Source organism: Denticeps clupeoides, chromosome 9 (assembly GCF_900700375.1).
Source record: "Denticeps clupeoides chromosome 9, fDenClu1.1, whole genome shotgun sequence".
Classification (NCBI taxonomy): Eukaryota; Metazoa; Chordata; class Actinopteri; order Clupeiformes; family Denticipitidae; genus Denticeps; species Denticeps clupeoides.
The window spans coordinates 21,552,369-21,572,690 of record NC_041715.1 but is presented as its reverse complement, the minus strand read 5'-3'; the positions used below and the strand labels follow the sequence as shown (position 1 = coordinate 21,572,690).

Sequence of the window (20,322 nt, the reverse complement as noted above, 5' to 3'; positions counted from 1 at the left end):
AAAGGTCTTGTTATACTGTGCTGTGCTATACCAAGAGCACCTAGAGGGTTTAAGTCCAGTCGCGTTTGCAAGCCGTAAATTGAGCCCTTCTGAACGAAACTACCTCGTATACATCAACTGGAGTTCCTACCTCTTAAATGGGCTGTAAATGACAAATTTCATGGATATTTGTATCCCCTGAGTGTATTCTTTTTTTTGCTTTTATGCCTTGCCAACACACATGGGGATAAGTTCATTGGAATTTATGTCCAAACAAACTCTCAGAAAGACTCAGAAAGGTGATGACCAGCATTACAAGCTATCAAGAAGAAGATAAGAACATTCCAACAGTCACGACTAAAAAAAGAGACTGGGAAGTTGTCCATAAAATAGGGATTAATATATAGATTAACCAACAAAAAAACATCAGGAGAGGTGGTCACTCAGCTAGTGCTGCCTAAATAATTCCGGGAATTTATACTGAGAGCAATGCATGATGACCTTTGACATCTGGGACAGGAGAGAGCTCTTGATTTGCTTAGGAGCCAATTGTTTTGGCCTAAAATGTCAGTAGATGTTGAATAACACATTAAGAATTGTGGAGAATGCATCACCCACAAAACCCTCAACAAAGGGGAGCTCCATCGCAACAAATTGTGATTAATGAACCTTTGGATTAATGAACCTCTTTTCATAGAACCTGATTCTAAAGGTATCAACAATGTACTAGTGGTCACTGACCAGTTTACACCTTATACTCAGGTTTATCTGACATAAAGCCAAAAGTTCCATGTTGTAGCTAAGGTTTTTCGTGCAATGTGTACTGCCAGCGAGGATTCATTCCATTCATTCAAGAAAGTGCCTACATTCAGGAATGCTACTGCAACACAGGGAGATATGGAATATGAGGACGACTCTCCTTTGATTGAAGACTCCAGTCAGGTTGATGGAACTACTACATCAGAGAATGGTTTTAGAACAGAACATGGCTCCTGACTCAGAATCCAAAACAGAACCACAGATCCCTGATCCTCAAAGGGATATGGAGAATACCAGATCAGAATTCAGGCCAAGACGAGCTGTGAAGTCTGTAGTTAGACTCACCTATGATGGGTCTGGTAGATCTAGAGATCCACCTCTAACCATTGTACACAGGGGTAATTGGCCAATGTTAAAGATAGCACTGCTTAGTACACCCATACCTTGGTGTTGTGTTGAGGGCATACAAACTTTTAGAAGTAACACAGAGAAAAGTGACTGGACTACAGCACCACGCCATTGTGCTGCGCACAGGCCTGTACCGTATGTTTCTTTACACTTGCCGGCTTTAGTTGGTTATTTTAATTGGTTTTTTATTGTTTGTTTTATGTATGTGTAATTTCTTTTAATTTGCTTGGTTTAAGATAAATAAGACATATTTTGTATCTGTGTGTCTGTCATACCCATTTATACAATTTATTTCAGAATTCCACTAGAGCTATTTTAAAAGTTAAGTCGCATGAGGAAGGGGTGACGTTTAGTGATACGAACCCAGAGCACAGCCCTCATAGTTGTGGGGTTAAAATGGCTACACTTGCCACAAATGGACAAATTGCCACAATATGGTACTTCCCCTGTGTATGAGTAATGTAAGATGGGATGGTTCTGATTGGTCTGTGACAGGTTCTGATTGGTCTGTGACAGCTTCCTGTAGGCCAGGTGTATAAAGATCTGTTCACATGTGGGGGAGTGGACTTTCTTTCCCAGCTGCCTTTCCATCAAAACTGGATCTTCCGGTTTTCGAGTCTGCTCTCTCCTCTCATTTTTCTCCTGGATCAGGTGATATCTCTGAAGTTTGGTTCCAGCTGTACTGTCTTTTTCTATCTTTTCCTCCTGTCTCTCATTTTGGTTTTCTCAGTAACATTGGTACCTTTTTACATACAATATTCACATGTAACTGCAACAATAATTTACTGGTGTTAAATTAGAAACTTTTAACCTCTATTGTGCCATGCCTCTTTCTGCTAGGTAACATCAAGTTGGAGTGGTTTGAATACAGTGCTTTTGTGTGTAAAGAGAGAGTTTTTTTTGCTCTGTTCTCCCCGGTTTTACAGTAACACTTACATCACTGAGGTTATGGGCACTCAATTTAGATGTTTCATAAACTGGGGTATCCAGCACCACAGAATAGTCCTTGAAGTGCTGAATTCCTTTGGCCCTGTACAGAGACTGTAAGAAAGACAGGTTCATAACACAATATTAATTACAGTGATTTCTATTTATGGAAAAAGAAAAAAAGATAAATGAAGGAACAAGTGAAGGAATAGGAGAGGGTGAAGGATTAGAACTCACCTCACTCTGTAGCTTCATTGCGTTCTTGCTGCGTATAATCTCAGGGGTATCCCAGGCATAGCAGCCAGTGCCCTTAATCCAGTTCATGTCATCCTTGTAGAAGATCTATAAATGTGGAAGTTTTTCAGTTCTCCTTACTTGTGGATTACTAGTGAATTTTATGGATAGTGAATACTCACATCGCTAAGCTGCTCGTTGACCTTGCGGGCATGGACATACATCTGCATATCTGGCAGGCAGATCCACTGGTGCAGATATTTACGGTAATCAACCTCACTAATCATCTTCTGGGTGTTACGGGACGAGACCACATCCAGCATATCTGGTGGCACATTGATTTTGGCCTTTGTCTTTTCATATTGATCCTTGTACAGACGCTGTGTGTAGAATAGTAGTTATTAATTTATTAATTGAAGCATGATACCTAAAATATTATTAATTTAATTAATTTAAAATAGGTATTAATTCCTTCCCATATCTTTTTGGTTTAGAGACAAAAGGGAAGCTTATTTTTATTACCACAGATAACTTTAAATATAACTAGCAAAAGTCACCTTATGAATAAAAACTAGATCACACATTTCAGATTAATTTTAACATTTAAGAAGTCAGTGTTTTAGTGTTTTATTCACTAATTTATTGATCTTTTAAGTTAACAATTTCACTTAAAAAATTCTTCTACTGATTAAATTTCTCATTTATTTATTTTTTCCTGTGAAGAATCAATGTACTATAACAGCAAAATAAATGACAAAATTACAACAGATTATAAGAAATGATTACTTACATCAAGAGTAAGTTTTCCAACTTTGAGGCACCTGGCAGTGTTTGGGTCATCTTCAACTGATTTTGGCAAGGAGTAGAGAGACTTGAACTTTTCATACTCTTCACGATATTTGACCTAAAGACAGATGAATTTGAGTTGAGAATAAATATCTTAAAATTTCTTAAAAATGTATATCCTCATTGAAGATTTCCACTTACTTTGCTTAAGATAACCTTCTGCTGTTTGGCATGGACCAGGGCATGAGAATCATGGGGAATAAAGTAGCTCTTGGCCTTGACTTTTTCCCATGCAGCGGTGTATGATTTCTGTTGAGGAAGAACATTACACATCGCTAACAAATGCTGCTCTATATTACGAAGAAATGTGCAGACTGAACGGTGCCCATGTGTACACTTACACAGCTGTACAGGTCTTTGAGGTTATGACATCTAGCATAGTCAAATGTGTCCAGAGTTGTGGTATAGAGGTGTTTCTCCTTGTGATAAGCCTCCCTGTAGTTCAACTGGGGGTGAGACCAAAGCATCATAGTTAACACCGTTCATGTGCTAAGGAAGGTCACTAATATTCATGAAAATTGTAATATGCACAATTATGCTAGATGACCATTATTTACCTCACTGGCCCAAGTGTGACCCAGAATTGCAGTGACGTAGACTGGGGTATCAGTCACAATGGAGTAGTTGTTGAACTCCTTCTTTCCCTCTGCTTTGTATTTAATCTTGAAGAAAGTTTAAAAAATGAGCTCAAGAACATCATCATGTTTAGTTAAAGGTGTCAGATCGATATCAACATATACTGAAATCATCAAAGCATACAGTATACCTAATTTCAAGTTATTGTCAGGAACGTAAGACAGGGAAGGTCACAAACGCATGACTCGCAAACACAGGGATATTATAATATTATATTATATACAAACTGTGACAAAACACTGAACAAGGACAGGACAATGCTAAGATATATTTCTACTAATAATAACAGATAAAAACAACCTGTGCATTCAGGAAACACAAGGCAAGGCAACATGAAAAAAAAAATCATACGGAACGAGACTGTGATATTTTAAATATATCATCTGAGAAGAATTTTTAACACGTACATCGCTCTGAAGCTCATATGACTTCTTGGCACGTAGAATCTCTGGTGTGTCCCAAACATAGCATCCACAGCCTTTCATCCAGTTCAGATCATCTTTGTAAAAAATCTGGTTGAAACAACAAATAAAATGTAACCAGCAACTGGCAGTTATTGATTTGATTATCCTATATGAATAATCAGAAGTACTTTTATCAACAAGATGAGCCTGACATCATTAGTGCAAACCGGTTTTGAATGAACCTACATCACTCAAGATTTCATTGGCTTTACGGGCACGGATTGCATCATCTTGTTCGGGGTGGCAGGTCCACTGGTGAAGGTGGGAACGATACTGGACATCACTCAAGATGTCCTGGCACCTCTTGGCCACAACATGGCTGATCATGTCAGCAGGGATGTGGAGTTTAGTCTTAATCTCGTTGTAGTTCTTGTGGTACTCCCTCTGATCATAAAAAAACAACAGTCTTCCGTCAGGTACAAAACACAGCAGGTTGAATTAAGATGTGCCAAGTGGCAAACCTCAGTGAAAGGGTGTTTGGTTGTAAGAGTAAAAAAAAAAAAAGCCTTACCAAGTTCTTCATCTTCTCCACTTCACCGTATCGCATCACATCTGGGAAATCCGCAGCCCCACCAGCCATGTAATGTCCCTTAGCCTTCTCATGAGCATCCTTGTACTTTGCCTGAAAGATAACAAAATGGTTAACCTTTTCATTTCTAAGACAATAAAGGCAACAATAAATCCAAATCATTACTGCAGGTTACAGAGAAAAAAAAAACCCAAGAGCCTTTCTTGGATAGAAACTGTCTAATCTTGTGCAAAAGGTGATTAAAATTATTTGGTTACTGCTTTTACTAAAGCTGAGGTCAGTCCATCAGAACAATGTTATAAAGAAGTTCTTTGCACTTAAATTGTTCTCAAATCAAGAAGCATGTCTTTGCCTCTCATTACTATTTCTCAGCAGAATAATCTGTTTTATTCAACAGTTTTTTGACAGTGATGAAAGTGAAGTGATTGTCACATGTGATACACAGCAGCACAGCACACGGTGCACACAGTGAAATTTGTCCTCTGCATTTAACCCATCACCCTGAGTGAGCAGTGGGCAGCCATGACAGGCGCCCGGGGAGCAGTGTGTGGGGACGGTGCTTTGCTCAGTGGCACCTCAGTGGCACCTTGGCAGATCGGGATTCGAACCGGCAACCCTCTGATTACGGAGCCGCTTCCTTAACCGCTAGGCCACCACTGCCCCTCAAAGTGGGGGCAAAGTGCCCTCACGCAACACATTTGCTCACTGAATAGAATAGAATAGAATAGAATAGAATAGAATAGACAGATAGAATGCCTTTCATTGTCACTATGCACATGTACTGTACAATGAGACTCCTTCAGTGCAAATGTGTATATAGAAAATAGTACAAGAAAAATACAAAATACACAAAAATTAAAAAATACAATTAGATGTCAGGAATTACAAAGTGGAAAGAATAAGTATTAACAGTAATGATGAACATGTAGTTTAGTGGATGTTGGACAGTAAGAATAATAATATTGTACATTATACAGATATTTCACACTGTTTCAATGTTAAATAAATATTAATATTGCACATCTGGAGGACAGAAGAAAGTTTGTGGATATGAGAGTGAGTTTAGTGTATGTGGATATTATTTTATTGTAGTCCTGCTGGTTTCAAGATTTCATTGTGAATTTGCAGTTTTCCTAGTTTTTCTCTTTTGGAATAGAACAGCACCGTTACTCCTCCGTGGTACCTTCTGTTGGAATGACTTGATTTTAACCAGAACTGGTCTTATCCTGGTCATAAACGAACAAATTCAGATAAAAACGGGAAAAGTCCAGGAAGCACTTACATCGCTGACAATGTCTCTGCTCTTCCTGGCAGACAGGAGTGGTAGGTACTGATGGTTCAGCTGATAACCTGTGGCTTTGCCTTCATCCCAGGAAAGTTTGTATAGTTTCTGGAAAAAGAATTACAGTAAGACAGGAGAACATCAGGAAAAAAAAAATAAAAGGAAAATAATCTCCAGAAGCATGTACCTCACTGATGTTTTTAGCAACCTCTCTGGAGTGGGCAAGCTGTGGTGTGTCTTCAGATCCAATGTAATGGCCCTTCTCGTTGTTGAAGGATTCCTTGTACTTCAGCTATATAATGAGGCATTTATTTAACAGACACCTCATTTATCAAATACAATACACACAGAATAGTACACAGAAATGGCACTTCTGCTTACATCACTCAGATGGAAGGCATTGACTTTGGCAAGGACAATTTCAGGACGGTCCGTGATGTGTGTAAATTTTGCAAAGTTGTCTTTGGCTTCCTTCTTGTAATGCCTCTGTGAAAAGAATAAATACAAAACATTTTAGAAATCAAGAAACTATGGCACTATATGTTGATTTAGATGAATAGGGACATACATCATTCAGGATATGCTGGGCTTTCTTGACCTTCACATGATCAACACAGTCTGCTGCCATCCATCCACATCCACGAATCCATTCCAGATCTGCTTTGTAGATAAACTGGGAATACAGGTGAGAGAGGCTGTAAAGATTCTGTGTTCCTGTCTAATGGTTTGAAAGAGTCAACCTTTAATTAAACCTGCAGTATATGGAATGGGTTGTCAAGTAAATGTAGTAAACCCAAATATGTTTATTCTTGAGAGAATAAAGTTCTTAAGAGAATAAACTACCTCAAAATAATTAAGGTAATCAAGAACAAGGAATTCTGTTGATGGTTTGAGCCCATAACGTTTAATTTGCTAGATGAGTCTGTTATTAGACCTTTCTACTGTTTTTCAATTAATATAATATGGATTAATATGGAGTTTGTCTTTATACTAATATTTTGACTGGTTTTAAGTTTTTATGCAACAAATTTAAATTAAAGGCACATATGCCACCTTCAAGGTTATTTCTGTATCAATTATTAACATAACATAACATAACAATTTAGTGTCACATTTTATATGCATATGTACATTAAATCAATTCAAAATAAAACAGAAAAACAAAGACAGACAATTGTAATGAAAGAAAGACACATTTAGATAATCCACAAGTGGTTAATTTTGCAGTAATGCAAAATATACTAGTTTGCTAAAAGCTTTACAAAACCACTGTAATTTATCACGTGTAAAAATTGCATTACACAAACACAATTATTTTCTATGAATTCTACACACAAACTCTGGCTGTCTGAGTTTGGCTGGGTTACTCAAGGACATTCACAGAGTTGTGCTAAAGTCACTCCTTTGATATCTTGGCTGTGTGCTTATCGTTGTTGTCCTGATGAAAGATGAACAGTCACCCCAGTCTGAGTTTAAGAGCACTCTGGAGCAGGTTGTCATCCAGAATTTCTCTGTACATTTCTGCTGTCATCACTCTATCCTGACTAGTCTCCCACTTCCTGCATCTAAAAACATCCTCAGAATTTTGTTTCTCATGGTCTTAGAGTCCTTCAGGTGCTTTATGGCAAACTCCCGACAGGCTGCCATGTGCCTTTTACTAAGGAATGGCTTCTGTCTGGCCACTCTACCACACAGGCCCAATTAGTGGATTGCTGCAGAGGTGATTGTCCTTCTAGAAGACCTCTGGAACGCTGACAGAGTCACCATTGGGTTCTTTGTCACCTCATTGACTGAGGCTCTTCTCCCCAATTGCTCAGTTTAGGTGGCCGGCCAGCTCTAGAAAGGTTTTGATCTTCTTCCACTTATAAATGATTAAGGCCACTGTGCTCATTGGGACCTTCAAAGCAGCAAAAAGGCAGCCACCGTCTTCATATATGTTCCTCGAGACAATCCTGTTTCGGAGGTCTAAAGACAATTCCTTTAAATGCTTGGTTTGTGGTCTGAAATGAACTGTCAACTGTGGGACCTTATATAGACAGGTGTGTGCCTCTCCAAATCATGTCTAATCAACTGTTTTGTCCACAATTGGACTCCAATTAAGCTGCAGAAACATCTCTTTAATTTTTAATACATTTGACGAAACCTCAAGGAAACATTTTTCATGTTGTTATGGGGTGTTGTGTGTAGAATTCTGAGGGGAAAATGCATTTAATCCAATTTTGAATAAGGTTGTAACATAACAAAATGTGGAAAAAGTCCTGCGCTGTGAATATTTTCCAGATGCATTGTATATCCTTTATTAAATGAATCATTACCAAACACTTATAAGCATAGAGAAGATGGGAAAACAAGATGGACTCCAGTACTTACATCACTTTGAAGATCATAGGCTTTGCGAGCTTGAATGACATCATTCTGATCTGGCAGGCAGGTCCAGTTGTGCAGGTAAGTTCTGTAGTTGTCATCATTCACCTGTATCTGGCACTTTTTAGCCAACTCAAAGGCCAGCATATCTACTGGGAGATTGAACTTGGTCTTGGACTTGTTGAAGTCCTTCTTGTACAGGGCGTCACTAGCAATTTTAGCTGAATTCAAAGCCAGCATGAGCAGTGGATCATCTTGGATGCTGAGAGCTCCAATGTGGTGGCCAATTTGCTTACGGTAACCAGTCTTGTATTTATGCTGCAGACAAATACAAAAAAAGTTATTGTCAAATGCAGGACAAGGTAGTACATTAGGAGTATTGCTTCATATGTGTGTTTTGTTGTTCAACTTACGTCACTCTGTACTTTAGAAGTCTGAATACATTGTTTAATGGGGACTGCATCTCCAGGCATAAAGTATGATGTGGCTTTGGTTTTGTCCCATTCTTTGGTGTACAGATTCTACAGGTTTTTGGGGTAAAAAGTAAAAACTGTTGTAAAACTGTCTTTAAACAGGACATGTGCATAGAAATCATCCACGCAAAGCTATCTTACAGGATGGAGATTTTTTCCAACTTCTCTGGCTGTTGCCAGCAGTGGAGTGTCTAACATATGGTATTTTGTCTTCTCCTGGTGCCAGGCCTCACGATATTTGGCCTAGAGAATAAAATCATACATCACTTAGTAGACAAAGCCATCAGCAATATTCATTCAATGTTAACTCAAAACCTTTTTAAACCAACCTCATTAAGCACAGCAGCTGCATTCTTGGCACACACTATGTCAACTCTGTCAATTGGAAGGGTGAATTTTTGCTGGTCCAATTTGACACGGTAGCCTCTCTGCAAGACAGGAGAAAATGTTGGGTGTATTGAAAACAGTTCAAGCAGTGAAAACCTAATGGTACAGATATACCAGTACTTACATCTGCAAGGATCTGCTGGGCATTCTTCACTTTCTTTACCTCAACAGACTCATGAGGAACCCATCCACAACCTCTTAGCCATTCCAGATCAGCCTTGTATACAGCCTACCCAGAAACACAGGACATTTAACAAAGACTGGCACCATTTAAATTAGTCTTTAAAACAGTATATTTTCATGGTTGTTTCTGGCTTTAAAACTTACATCACTTTGAAGGTCATAGACCTTCCTGGCCTGGACAACATCATTAGAATCAGGCAGGCAGGTCCAGTTGTGCAGGTAGGTTCTGTAGTTGGCATCATTGACCTGAATCTGGCATTTCTTAGCCAGCTCGAGGGTCAACATGTCAGCAGGGAGGTTGAACTTGGTCTTGGACTTGTTGAAGTCTTTCTTGTACAGGGCATCACTGGCAATCTTAGCTGAGTTCAGAGCCAGCATGAGGAGTGGATCATCTTTGACACTGAGAGCACCAATGTGGTGGCCAACCTGCTTACGGTAACCAGCTTTGTACTTGTACTACAAAGAAGAAGCAGACATTAAAATCTCTTCTTTAACATTTTCATTGAATACATTCAATGAGTCTGCAATTAAACGTAGTTACATCACTGGCAATGTCTCTGGAGGCTTTGGCTTTCAAGACAGAGATGGCATCCTCTTTAATGTGGTAGGCTTTGGCCTTGGCCTTGTCCCAGTCATTGGTATACCGTTTCTGGAAAGAATAAATAAGAGTCCGTGGTTGAAAAGTTGGAAAAATAGAGAAGAGAAATGACATAATGAAGGCCCTAACTCACATTGCTGATATTAACTGCATTAGCTCTGGACAACTCTATTGCAGGTGTGTCAGGTTTAATGTGGATTGAAAGCTTGTCCTTCTCCCATGCTTCCTTGTACTTTCTCTGAAATAAAAAGAAACAGAGTGTCCAGTGTAGGCTACATATTTATTCAGCAGAAAACTACACAGTAAAATGGGAGATCATGCACAATAGACAGCGCAAAAAATAAAATATTCTTACATCACTGAGGTTTTCAGCATTCTGTTTGGAGAGGACAATGGCAGGGAGGTCAACAACACTAGTAAACTTGACAGTACTCGGGTGCTGGCGATAGAGCTGGTCATTGAGTATATTCTGGGCATTTTTGACTTTGAGAACATCAATAGAGCCCTGTGTTATCCAGCCACATCCCCGGATCCACTCCATATCAGCTTTGTACACAGCCTAATGGAGAAATTCAAGTCCATTACTTCCACCTCCAAATTTCTAAGTTCATTACTTTTCAAAAGGGCACTTTATATTAGACTGGACACTTACATCACTACGCAGGTCATAGACCTTCCTGGCCTGGACAACATCATTAGAATCGGGCAGGCAGGTCCAGTTGTGCAGGTAGGTTCTGTAGTTGGCATCGTTGACCTGAATCTGGCATTTCTTAGCCAGCTCGATGGTCAGCATGTCAACAGGGAGGTGGAACTTGGTCTTGGACTTGTTGAAGTCTTTCTTGTACAGGTTGTCACTAGCAATCTTGCCACAGTTTATTGCTAACACTATCAGAGGGTCATCATTAACACTGAGAGCTCCAATGTGGTGACCTTGTTGTTTACGGTAACCTGATTTATACTTGTACTGGTAGAGGAAAAAAGAACATATATAAAATATATATAAACAACATTGCAAATAATCAGTAATGTATTTCAATTCATTATCACACACACACACACACACACACACACACACACACACACACACACACACCTGCAGGTTAAATTGAAGTATATCATGTTTCTGTACCAAGAATTATGTATATAAAGATACTCACATCACTGATTATGTCACGGGAAGCTTTTGCAGCTTTGATGGCTACAGCATCAGATTTAAGGTCATATCCCTTTTTGAACATATCCTCTACTGCTTGCCTGTACTGTTTCTACAAATGACAATGACATATGCTTCAATAATTTTGAACACAAATTATAAACCACAAAGGAATAGAGGAAATTTTCAACAAGCCAGTTCATTTGACTAAATGTTTTCTTACTCTGCTGGCGTTGATTTTATTCTGCTGGGCTAGGATGATCTCTGGAGTGTCTGGCATTACATGGAGTTTCACCTTGTCCTTCTCCCAGGCATCAATATATGCTTTCTGAGACAGTTATTAAAAAAGAGGTCTTATAGTCTTATATTTTACAAAAACAAAACAAACAAACAAAATAATAATTCAAGCCCCTACATTTCCATTGACAATAAATAGATAAATCATTTACCTTGTCCATAACCTGAGCATTAGCCTTAGCCAGGACAAGGGGCATAGAATCAGTTTTGCTGGTAAAGGCAAGCTTGCTTGGGTGCTGACGGTACTTCCTCTCACTCAGGATTTCAGCAGCTTTCTTAGCTTTTTCCACATCAAGAGAACCAATAGGAACCCAGCCACTGCCTTTAATCCATTCCATATCAGCCTTGTACACAGCCTAAATAAATAAAAATACACAAGAATATTATACAAACTCATTCGAGAGATGGAATACCCCCTTTGAGTATTGTGAAAAATTCTGTATTCTCACATCACTTCGAAGATCGTACACCTTCCTGGCTTGGACAACATCATTGGAGTCAGGCAAGCAGGTCCAGTTGTGCAGGTAGGTTCTGTAGTTTGCGTCATTTACTTGGATCTGGCATTTTTTTGCCAGCTCAAGAGAAAGCATGTCAGCAGGAAGGTTGAACTTGGTCTTTGACTTGTTAAAGTCCTTCTTGTACAAGGCGTCACTGGCGATCTTAGCTGAATTCAAAGCCAGCATGATCAATGGATCATCCTGGACACTGCGAGCTCCGATGTGGTGGCCCACTTGTTTGCGGTAGCCTGTCTTGTACTTGTACTGCAGAGATACATTTGTAGTTTTTCATAATTGCAACTGATGCACTTCTCTTTCAGTAATACCAATAAATTTACCCAATCAGTAAAAAAAAAAAAAAAAAAAAACTCACATCACTGATAATGTCTCTGGAGGCTTTTGCTGATTTGATGGCTACGGCATCAGATTTCAGGTCATAGCCCTTTTTGAAAATATCCTCAACGGCTTGTCTGTATAGTTTCTGTACAGAAAAGTAACAAATGAGCAGGGTGTAAAAACATCAGGATTGTGTGATGAAAATAATTTATAGTGTCTGAAATTAGTAAAGGGCAAATTAAAAACTAGGTGCTAAGTGTTGCTGTGTGCACATGTAAATGACATAAGAATAAGCACACGTCATCTGATCTGGTGTGCATTTATTTTGTTGGATGCAAAATGCAGTATTATGTGAGGGAAAAAAAAGTGAACTATGATTTGCCATAAGACTCTCTTTTAAGACTACTACATTTTCCTGGCATGTCTTTAGCATTCTTGCATCAATCATATACCCTTTACGTAAAAGCTGTTAGTCACAGGAGATAAGAATTAATTTCCTATATATTTTCATGAAAAAAATATTTTACACTCACTTTACTCATATTGGCAGCATTGGCCTTTGACAGCACTATCTCAGGAATGTCCGGCTGTTGGTGAATCTTAGTTTTTTCTATGTCCCAGGCTGCACGGTAATGGCGCTGCAATGACACAATTTAAAAAGAAATGAGAACATTCACACCATTACATAGCAAATAACCAGTAGAGTAACACAGAAATACCAACCTGATTGATGGTTTCAGCATTAGTTTTAGCAAGGACCATCGGCATGGATTGCATGTCCTGTGTGAATTTAAATGCTTGTGGTTTTTGCCGGTAGGCACGGTCACTGAGGATCTCCGCAGCCTTCTTAGCCTTTAGAACATCCAGTGAACCAATGGGGACCCATCCAGTGCCCTTAATCCACTCTAAGTCAGCTTTATACACAGCCTAGGGGGAATATATATATATATATCATTATTATATATACATTCTTTAAAAATAGTGGGATCTACAGTTCTACTATAATATGAAAAGAAACCTACATCACTGCGCAGGTCATAGACCTTCCTAGCCTGGACAACATCATTGGAGTCAGGCAGGCAGGTCCAGTTGTGCAGGTAGGTTCTGTAGTGGGCATCATTGACCTGAATTTGGTTCTTCTTGGCCAACTCAAAGGCCAGCATATCTACTGGGAGATTGAACTTGGTCTTGGACTTGTTGAAGTCTTTCTTGTACAGAGCGTCACTAGCAATTTTAGCTGAATTCAAGGCCAGCATGAGCAGTGGATCATCTTGGATGCTGAGGGCTCCAATGTGGTGACCAACCTGCTTACGGTAACCAGTCTTGTACTTGAACTAAAGACAAAAATGAGCAATTATCTGTGGAGTTTAGTAAATACATTTACAATCTTTGAACAAGATAAAAAAATTAACCCTGCAAACTCACATCACTGATTATGTCCCTGGAGGCTTTTGCTGCTTTAATAGCAATAGCATCACCACGCAGATCATAGCCCTTCTTCTTGGCATCTTCATTAGCTTGTTTGTATAATTTCTGTTGAAATATATGGCATTAACACAAGCAGTTTCACCATGAAGCTTTAAAATTAGAAAATCATGTGACAGAGGAACTGTTTTATAGTTCAGTTCTCATACCACACTGTAATTGACTTTATTCTGTTTTGCAAGTACAACGTCCATGGCATCAGGCATAATATGTATTTTGGTCTTTGCTTTGTCCCAGGCCTCAGTGTACAGACTCTGCAAAAGGAGCGCATTTAAATAAGATTATACAAGAAATCGCTGTTATCTGCATCACCACCAACTTCATGGTAAGTAAATGCCATTGAAAGAAACAATCATTTCAAGTTACCTTGTTTCCTGTTTTGGCATTTGCTTTAGCCAGGACCATTGGCATAGCTTCAGTTGTGCTGGTGAATTTGTAGTTGCTGGGGTGTTGACGATAAATCCTGTCACTCAGGATTTGACCAGCTTTCTTCACTTTCTCAACATCAATTGAACCAATAGGTACCCATCCCAAACCTTGAAGCCACTTAAGATCAGCCTTGTACACTGCCTATGAGCAAAAAACATAGAAACATTTACTATTATTTTATAAAAATATAAAAGAAAATTCTGTAAACATGTAATTTACTAATTAAACTTACATCACTCTGGAGATCATACACCTGTCTAGCCTGGACAACATCATTGGAGTCGGGCAGGCAGGTCCAGTTATGCAGGTAGGTTCTGTAGTGGGCATCGTTGACCTGAATTTGGTTCTTCTTGGCCAACTCAAAAGCCAGCATATCTACTGGGAGATTGAATTTAGTCTTTGACTTGTTAAAGTCCTTCTTGTACAGGGCATCACTGGCAATCCTAGCCGAGTTCAAAGCCAGTATGAGGAGTGGATCATCCTGGACACTGCGAGCTCCGATGTGGTGGCCAACCTGCTTACGGTAACCAGCCTTGTACTTGAACTAAAGTGAGAACCAAAAAATTTTGTGAGTTACGAAAAAGTCATTGTAATTTTTTTTTTTTATTCCCTTTGACCATAATAAGGATTCATATATACTCACATCACTGGCAATGTTTCTGGCAGTTTTGGCTGCAATAACAGAAATGGCATCTTGACGTAGATCATAGCCCTTCTTCTTAGCTTCTTCATTTGCTTGTTTGTACAGTTTCTGTTAAAAAAAAAAAGTATAAATTAATCCATGTTATGTGCTATCCTTGTTCTTTCCTCTGTCATTCCACCTTTGGGTTGTGTATGCATGTTTCATGTTTTACTTCCATGTCTTTGTGTGGTTTATGTCAACTGTAGGGCTTGTCAAAGCCCATTGAGACATACTGTATGTGATTACAGGTTATAGAAGAAATGTTGTTGTTGTTTTTGTTTATTAAAACCTGTGTTTTTGAATCAAGTGTATGTGTCCTTCTTTCTCCCACACGCTTGAAACATTTGCTATACTACATTTATTCTAGAAGGCCATTTGAACCCTTCAGTAAATATTTGCACCGCAAAATTAACGTGCAAGTGGTCTCCTTACTCACCAGACTATAGTTGGCCTTGTTCTGTTTGGCAAGAACCACATCCATTGCATCTGGCATAATATGAATTGTGGTCTTGTCCTTCTCCCAAGCTTGTGTATAATTTTTCTGAAAAAATAAGGTAAATGCAAAAATAGCCAACAAAACTAATATATATATATTTTTTATGACATTTGTGTTGTACCTACCTTGTTGTTAATATCCGCATTAGCTTTAGCCAGGAGCATTGGCATGGCTTCAGTTGTGCTGGTGAATTTGTAGTTGCTGGGGTTTTGGCGGTACATCCTGTCACTCAGGATTTGACCAGCTTTCTTCACTTTTTCAACATCAAGTGAACCAATGGGCACCCATCCTAAACCTTGAAGCCACTTCAGGTCAGCTTTGTACACAGCCTAAAGCACAAGCAGAATTATTAACCAATTTCATTTAGAAATTCTGTTAGGAATAATCTTTAGAATAACACAAAAACAACAACAACACAGACTGCAATTAAACGTAACATACATCACTCTGTAAATCGTAGACTTGTTTAGCCTGGACAACATCATTGGAGTCAGGCAGGCAGGTCCAGTTATGCAGGTAGGTTCTGTAGTGGGCATCATTGACCTGAATTTGGTTTTTCTTGGCCAACTCAAAAGCCAGCATATCTACTGGGAGGTGGAACTTGGTCTTGGACTTGTTAAAGTCCTTCTTGTACAGGGCATCACTGGCAATCTTGGCCGAGTTCAAAGCCAGCATGAGGAGTGGATCATCCTGGATACTGCGCGCTCCAATGTGGTGGCCAACCTGCTTACGGTATGCAGCCTTGTACTTGAACTACATAAAAAAAGAAAAACACAATTAAAAAGTACCAAAGGAATTCCAGTTATGGATACGCACTGAATAGCAGTGCTTAATCTAGTTTTGCTGCTAATCCTGATATTAACATACTTAATATAGGCGAATGCAAAACAACCATGATTTAAAAGTTGAGACATATTACAAGCAGATAAAACAGGGAGTCAAAATAAATGCAAGAGTCTCTTAAGTGAAGAAAACATGTATGACCTGTTATTCCAATACATATTCTAGAATTGATAATTTTTGCTATCCTCAACTATTATTAAAAGCTATAAATAAAATAGAATTGTCATTTCAGACCACACAGCTGGGATATGTGGAGACAAATTTAATTTGTCAATTCCCTAAATTGAGATTTCCAATAAAATGGATGAAAGAGTTATATTTTATGGAAAGAAACTGACTTCTCAAACCACTGCTACGATTAGCAGAATTTCAATTCAAGGCATTCATCAGAAGTCATATTAGTTATACAAGTAGGAAAACTAGAGACACAATAAATAATTAGAGATTTTAGAATCCAGAATCAAATTGCTTGAGAACAAGATGTACCAAGAACATCATTATAAATGTGAAACCTCCAAACAATTACTAACTCTTAGAACACAGTGTAACAAAATAACAGCTTATAAAGCTGAAGCAAACTTGCAGAGACTCAAATAAACCTATTACGATCAAGGTGAAAAAGCAGGTAAACTCCTTCAAAACAACAACAAACAGAGAACTAACAACTGACATTGAAGTTCTTAAAAACTTTTAAGAAATCCTTTATATTTCAGAATATAATATTAATGATGACACTCAGAAGGACTTTCTAGACAAACTTAAGATTGATGAGGGAAACAAGGATTACATGAATAAACAGCTAAGTACACACGAGATATTAGAGGCCATAGGTGCATTGAAGGTGGGGAAAACAGTTGAAGCAGATGGCCTTATATAAACATTTTAAGGATACATTTACTATTCCTGTTTATGAGATGTACACATAATCTTTTGAGAATGGTTATCTTACCCCTTCAATGAGAGAATCTTTGATTATTCTGCTCCTAAAATCAGGTAAACCTAACATGCTAGAAAATGCAACCTATAAGTTTAATAAACACAGATACAAAAATTCTTGGCTCAGAGGCTAGAGAGAGTGCTTCCTGATATTGTATTGGATGGTCAATGTGGGTTTATGAAATGAAGACATGCTGATTCTATTTAAAGAAAAAGGAGAACGGGACACAGCTCTTCTTTCAGTAGACACGAAGAAGGCCTTCGATAGTGTTGAACGGACTTATTTTCTTGACATTTTGTCTAGATTTGGAGGGTTAGATTTTTGCAACTTGGCCCAATATCACATGTACTAAGAAATTAGATAATTTCACAACCCTAATGTAACAAGAAGTTACTTCCTTGTCTCCACTCTTGTATACTTTAGCAATATAACCATTCTGCCAAATGCCGTAAATGTAAATGTCAATGGAAAGAATCACATATGCTTTGAAAAATTAACTGGATGAGTATGAGGCAATCTGGAAACCATGGCTCCTTTCGTAGCTTCCCACTGCTGCCTCAGGGCATGGATTAAATTTCACTGTGTGCACTGGGTACTGTGCTGTGGTGTGTCACTTTCACTCACTCACTTCACTTTCTTTTATTTCATATGATGTAATATATGAAACTACAGTACCCAGTGACATATGGCAATTTGCTTGCATTTTATTTTGGTTACTTTATTAGCCTTGTTTTATTTATTTTATAGCTTGAATATGTTTTAATTTTGTACAGCCAAAAAACTGAGCAGTTCAAGTGTGCGTTATACTGTTCGTGTTTAAATTAAATAAAAAAATTGTTTAAAAAAAGTACCAAAGAGTGACAGTTCCAAGTGTTCAAACTAAATTGTAACTTAAACAAAACACTTACATCACTGACGATGTTTCTGGCTGATTTAGCTGCAATAACAGGGATGGCATCTTGTCGTAGATCGTAGCCCTTCTTCTTGGCTTCCTCATTTGCTTGTTTGTACATTTTCTGTTAAATGAATAAACTAAAATGATTATACTTAAATAATTGAAGTCAATGCACAGAATTGTAGTAATATTTTAACAAATGATCACTACAGAGCAAAAGAGAAAATGGTTTTCTTCACTATTTACCACACTGTAGTTGGCTTTGTTCTGTCTTGCAAGTACCACATCCATTGCATCTGGCATTATGTGAATTTTGGTTTTATCTTTCTCCCAAGCTTGAATGTAGTTCCTCTGTGAAAACAAAGCAGGGTTTAAAACAAGGTGTCCCATCTGAAATAGTAGACAAAAATAGTAGACAAATCATAGTAGCAAATATACCTTGTTGTTAATATCAGCATTAGCTTTAGCCAGGACCATTGGCATTGCTTCAGTTGTGCTAGTGAACTTCAAGTTGCTGGGGTGTTGGCGGTACAACCTTTCACTAAGGACCTCCCCAGCTTTTTTCACTTTTTCAACATCAACCGAACCAATGGGTACCCATCCCAAACCTTGCAGCCACTTAAGATCTGCTTTGTACATGGCCTGAAAATAAAATGTAAAAGGGCTCATTCTAAGCCTAAAAATAACCATAAGAAGTACATACTAAACAGATGTTAACATCACACAGATACAGCTCAAGAAACAACTCTGTAGCTTAAAACTTACATCACTCTGTAAGTCATAAACCTGTCTAGCCTGGACAACATCATTGGAGTCGGGCAGGCAGGTCCAGTTGTGTAGGTAGGTTCTGTAGTGGGTATCATTGACCTGAATTTGGTTTTTCTTGGCCAACTCAAAAGCCATCATATCTACTGGGAGGTGGAACTTGGTCTTGGACTTGTTGAAGTCTTTCTTGTACAGGGCATCACTGGCAATCTTAGCCGAGTTCAAAGCAAGCATGAGGAGTGGATCATCCTGGACACTGCGAGCTCCGATGTGGTGGCCAACCTGTTTACGGTAACCAGCCTTGTACTTGAACTAAAGTTGTTAGAAAAAAGAAGAGTTATAAGTGAAGATGTTGTGTTCCATGTGTCAATGATAATGCATTTAAACTCACATCACTTGCAATGTCTCTGGCTGATTTAGCTGCAATGACAGAAATTGCATCTTGACGTAGATCATAGCCCTTCTTCTTAGCTTCTTCATTTGCTTGTTTGTACATTTTCTGAATAAAGTAAAACACAAAGGAAAAAGAAAATTTTTGGAATACAAAATGTAAACTCTGGTACATATTCACCTCTAAACGATAATGTGAAATAATAACTAATCTCTTATCTTACCAAACTGTAGTTAGCCTTGTTCTGTTTGGCAAGAACCACATCCATTGCATCTGGCATTATGTGAATTGAGGACTTTTCTTTCTCCCAAACTTGAGTGTACATTTTCTGGGAAAATAATAATTATGAATACATAATTTAGAATTAGAAATCTATGCTTCTCAAAGGATTTATTGCTGATACAACATAGATTGTATATGTGCTGGAAGTACCTTGTTCATAATGTCAGCGTTGGCTTTAGCCAGGACCATTGGCATGGCTTCAGTTGTGCTGGTGAATTTGTAGTTGCAGGGGTGTTGGCGGTACATCCTGTCACTCAGGACTTGACCAGCTTTCTTCACTTTTTCAACATCTAGTGAACCAATGGGCACCCATCCCAAACCTTGCAGCCATTTAAGGTCAGCTTTATATACAGCCTATTAAATATGATAATCAATTAATCAAATCATTTTCATATCTGAATGCAAAACAAAACAAAATTTGTTGTAAGTAAGCTCACATCACTCTGTAAGTCGTAGACCTGTTTAGCCTGTACAACATCATTGGAGTCAGGCAGGCAGGTCCAGTTGTGCAGGTAGGTTCTGTAGTGGGCATCATTGACCTGAATTTGGTTCTTCTTGGCCAACTCAAAGGCCAGCATATCTACTGGGAGGTGGAACTTGGTCTTGGACTTGTTGAAGTCCTTCTTGTATAGGGCATCACTAGCAATCTTAGCCGAGTTTAAAGCCAGCATGAGGAGTGGATCATCCTGGATGCTGAGTGCTCCAATGTGGTGGCCAACCTGCTTACGGTAACCAGCCTTGTATTTGAACTGCAGAGAACCAAAC

General features: G+C 38.6%; 1 protein-coding gene across 16 annotated transcripts in view; it reads right to left on the bottom strand.

Moving 5' to 3' along the window:
- The window catches only part of neb (nebulin), a 58,926-nt gene that overhangs the window by 20,882 nt on the left and 17,722 nt on the right, over positions 1 to 20,322 (bottom strand). For all 16 annotated transcript variants that reach the window (XM_028991987.1, XM_028991986.1, XM_028991990.1 and 13 more), the window contains 48 exons: positions 19,995 to 20,306; positions 19,708 to 19,911; positions 19,499 to 19,603; positions 19,276 to 19,383; positions 18,885 to 19,196; positions 18,558 to 18,761; positions 18,366 to 18,470; positions 18,133 to 18,240; positions 15,886 to 16,197; positions 15,570 to 15,773; positions 15,385 to 15,489; positions 14,910 to 15,017; positions 14,499 to 14,810; positions 14,204 to 14,407; positions 13,987 to 14,091; positions 13,778 to 13,885; positions 13,375 to 13,686; positions 13,076 to 13,279; positions 12,886 to 12,990; positions 12,390 to 12,497; positions 11,969 to 12,280; positions 11,672 to 11,875; positions 11,446 to 11,550; positions 11,227 to 11,334; positions 10,722 to 11,033; positions 10,425 to 10,628; positions 10,203 to 10,307; positions 10,013 to 10,120; positions 9,616 to 9,927; positions 9,413 to 9,517; positions 9,231 to 9,329; positions 9,043 to 9,144; positions 8,842 to 8,949; positions 8,435 to 8,746; positions 6,633 to 6,737; positions 6,446 to 6,550; positions 6,252 to 6,356; positions 6,065 to 6,172; positions 4,765 to 4,875; positions 4,440 to 4,637; positions 4,197 to 4,301; positions 3,711 to 3,815; positions 3,495 to 3,599; positions 3,295 to 3,402; positions 3,098 to 3,211; positions 2,490 to 2,687; positions 2,311 to 2,415; positions 2,083 to 2,187 (listed from right to left, as the gene is read on the bottom strand). In XM_028991987.1, coding sequence (XP_028847820.1) covers positions 2,083 to 2,187; positions 2,311 to 2,415; positions 2,490 to 2,687; positions 3,098 to 3,211; positions 3,295 to 3,402; positions 3,495 to 3,599; positions 3,711 to 3,815; positions 4,197 to 4,301; positions 4,440 to 4,637; positions 4,765 to 4,875; positions 6,065 to 6,172; positions 6,252 to 6,356; positions 6,446 to 6,550; positions 6,633 to 6,737; positions 8,435 to 8,746; positions 8,842 to 8,949; positions 9,043 to 9,144; positions 9,231 to 9,329; positions 9,413 to 9,517; positions 9,616 to 9,927; positions 10,013 to 10,120; positions 10,203 to 10,307; positions 10,425 to 10,628; positions 10,722 to 11,033; positions 11,227 to 11,334; positions 11,446 to 11,550; positions 11,672 to 11,875; positions 11,969 to 12,280; positions 12,390 to 12,497; positions 12,886 to 12,990; positions 13,076 to 13,279; positions 13,375 to 13,686; positions 13,778 to 13,885; positions 13,987 to 14,091; positions 14,204 to 14,407; positions 14,499 to 14,810; positions 14,910 to 15,017; positions 15,385 to 15,489; positions 15,570 to 15,773; positions 15,886 to 16,197; positions 18,133 to 18,240; positions 18,366 to 18,470; positions 18,558 to 18,761; positions 18,885 to 19,196; positions 19,276 to 19,383; positions 19,499 to 19,603; positions 19,708 to 19,911; positions 19,995 to 20,306 — 7,818 coding nt within the window. The remainder of the gene's footprint in view (positions 1 to 2,082; positions 2,188 to 2,310; positions 2,416 to 2,489; positions 2,688 to 3,097; positions 3,212 to 3,294; positions 3,403 to 3,494; positions 3,600 to 3,710; positions 3,816 to 4,196; positions 4,302 to 4,439; positions 4,638 to 4,764; positions 4,876 to 6,064; positions 6,173 to 6,251; positions 6,357 to 6,445; positions 6,551 to 6,632; positions 6,738 to 8,434; positions 8,747 to 8,841; positions 8,950 to 9,042; positions 9,145 to 9,230; positions 9,330 to 9,412; positions 9,518 to 9,615; positions 9,928 to 10,012; positions 10,121 to 10,202; positions 10,308 to 10,424; positions 10,629 to 10,721; positions 11,034 to 11,226; positions 11,335 to 11,445; positions 11,551 to 11,671; positions 11,876 to 11,968; positions 12,281 to 12,389; positions 12,498 to 12,885; positions 12,991 to 13,075; positions 13,280 to 13,374; positions 13,687 to 13,777; positions 13,886 to 13,986; positions 14,092 to 14,203; positions 14,408 to 14,498; positions 14,811 to 14,909; positions 15,018 to 15,384; positions 15,490 to 15,569; positions 15,774 to 15,885; positions 16,198 to 18,132; positions 18,241 to 18,365; positions 18,471 to 18,557; positions 18,762 to 18,884; positions 19,197 to 19,275; positions 19,384 to 19,498; positions 19,604 to 19,707; positions 19,912 to 19,994; positions 20,307 to 20,322) is intronic.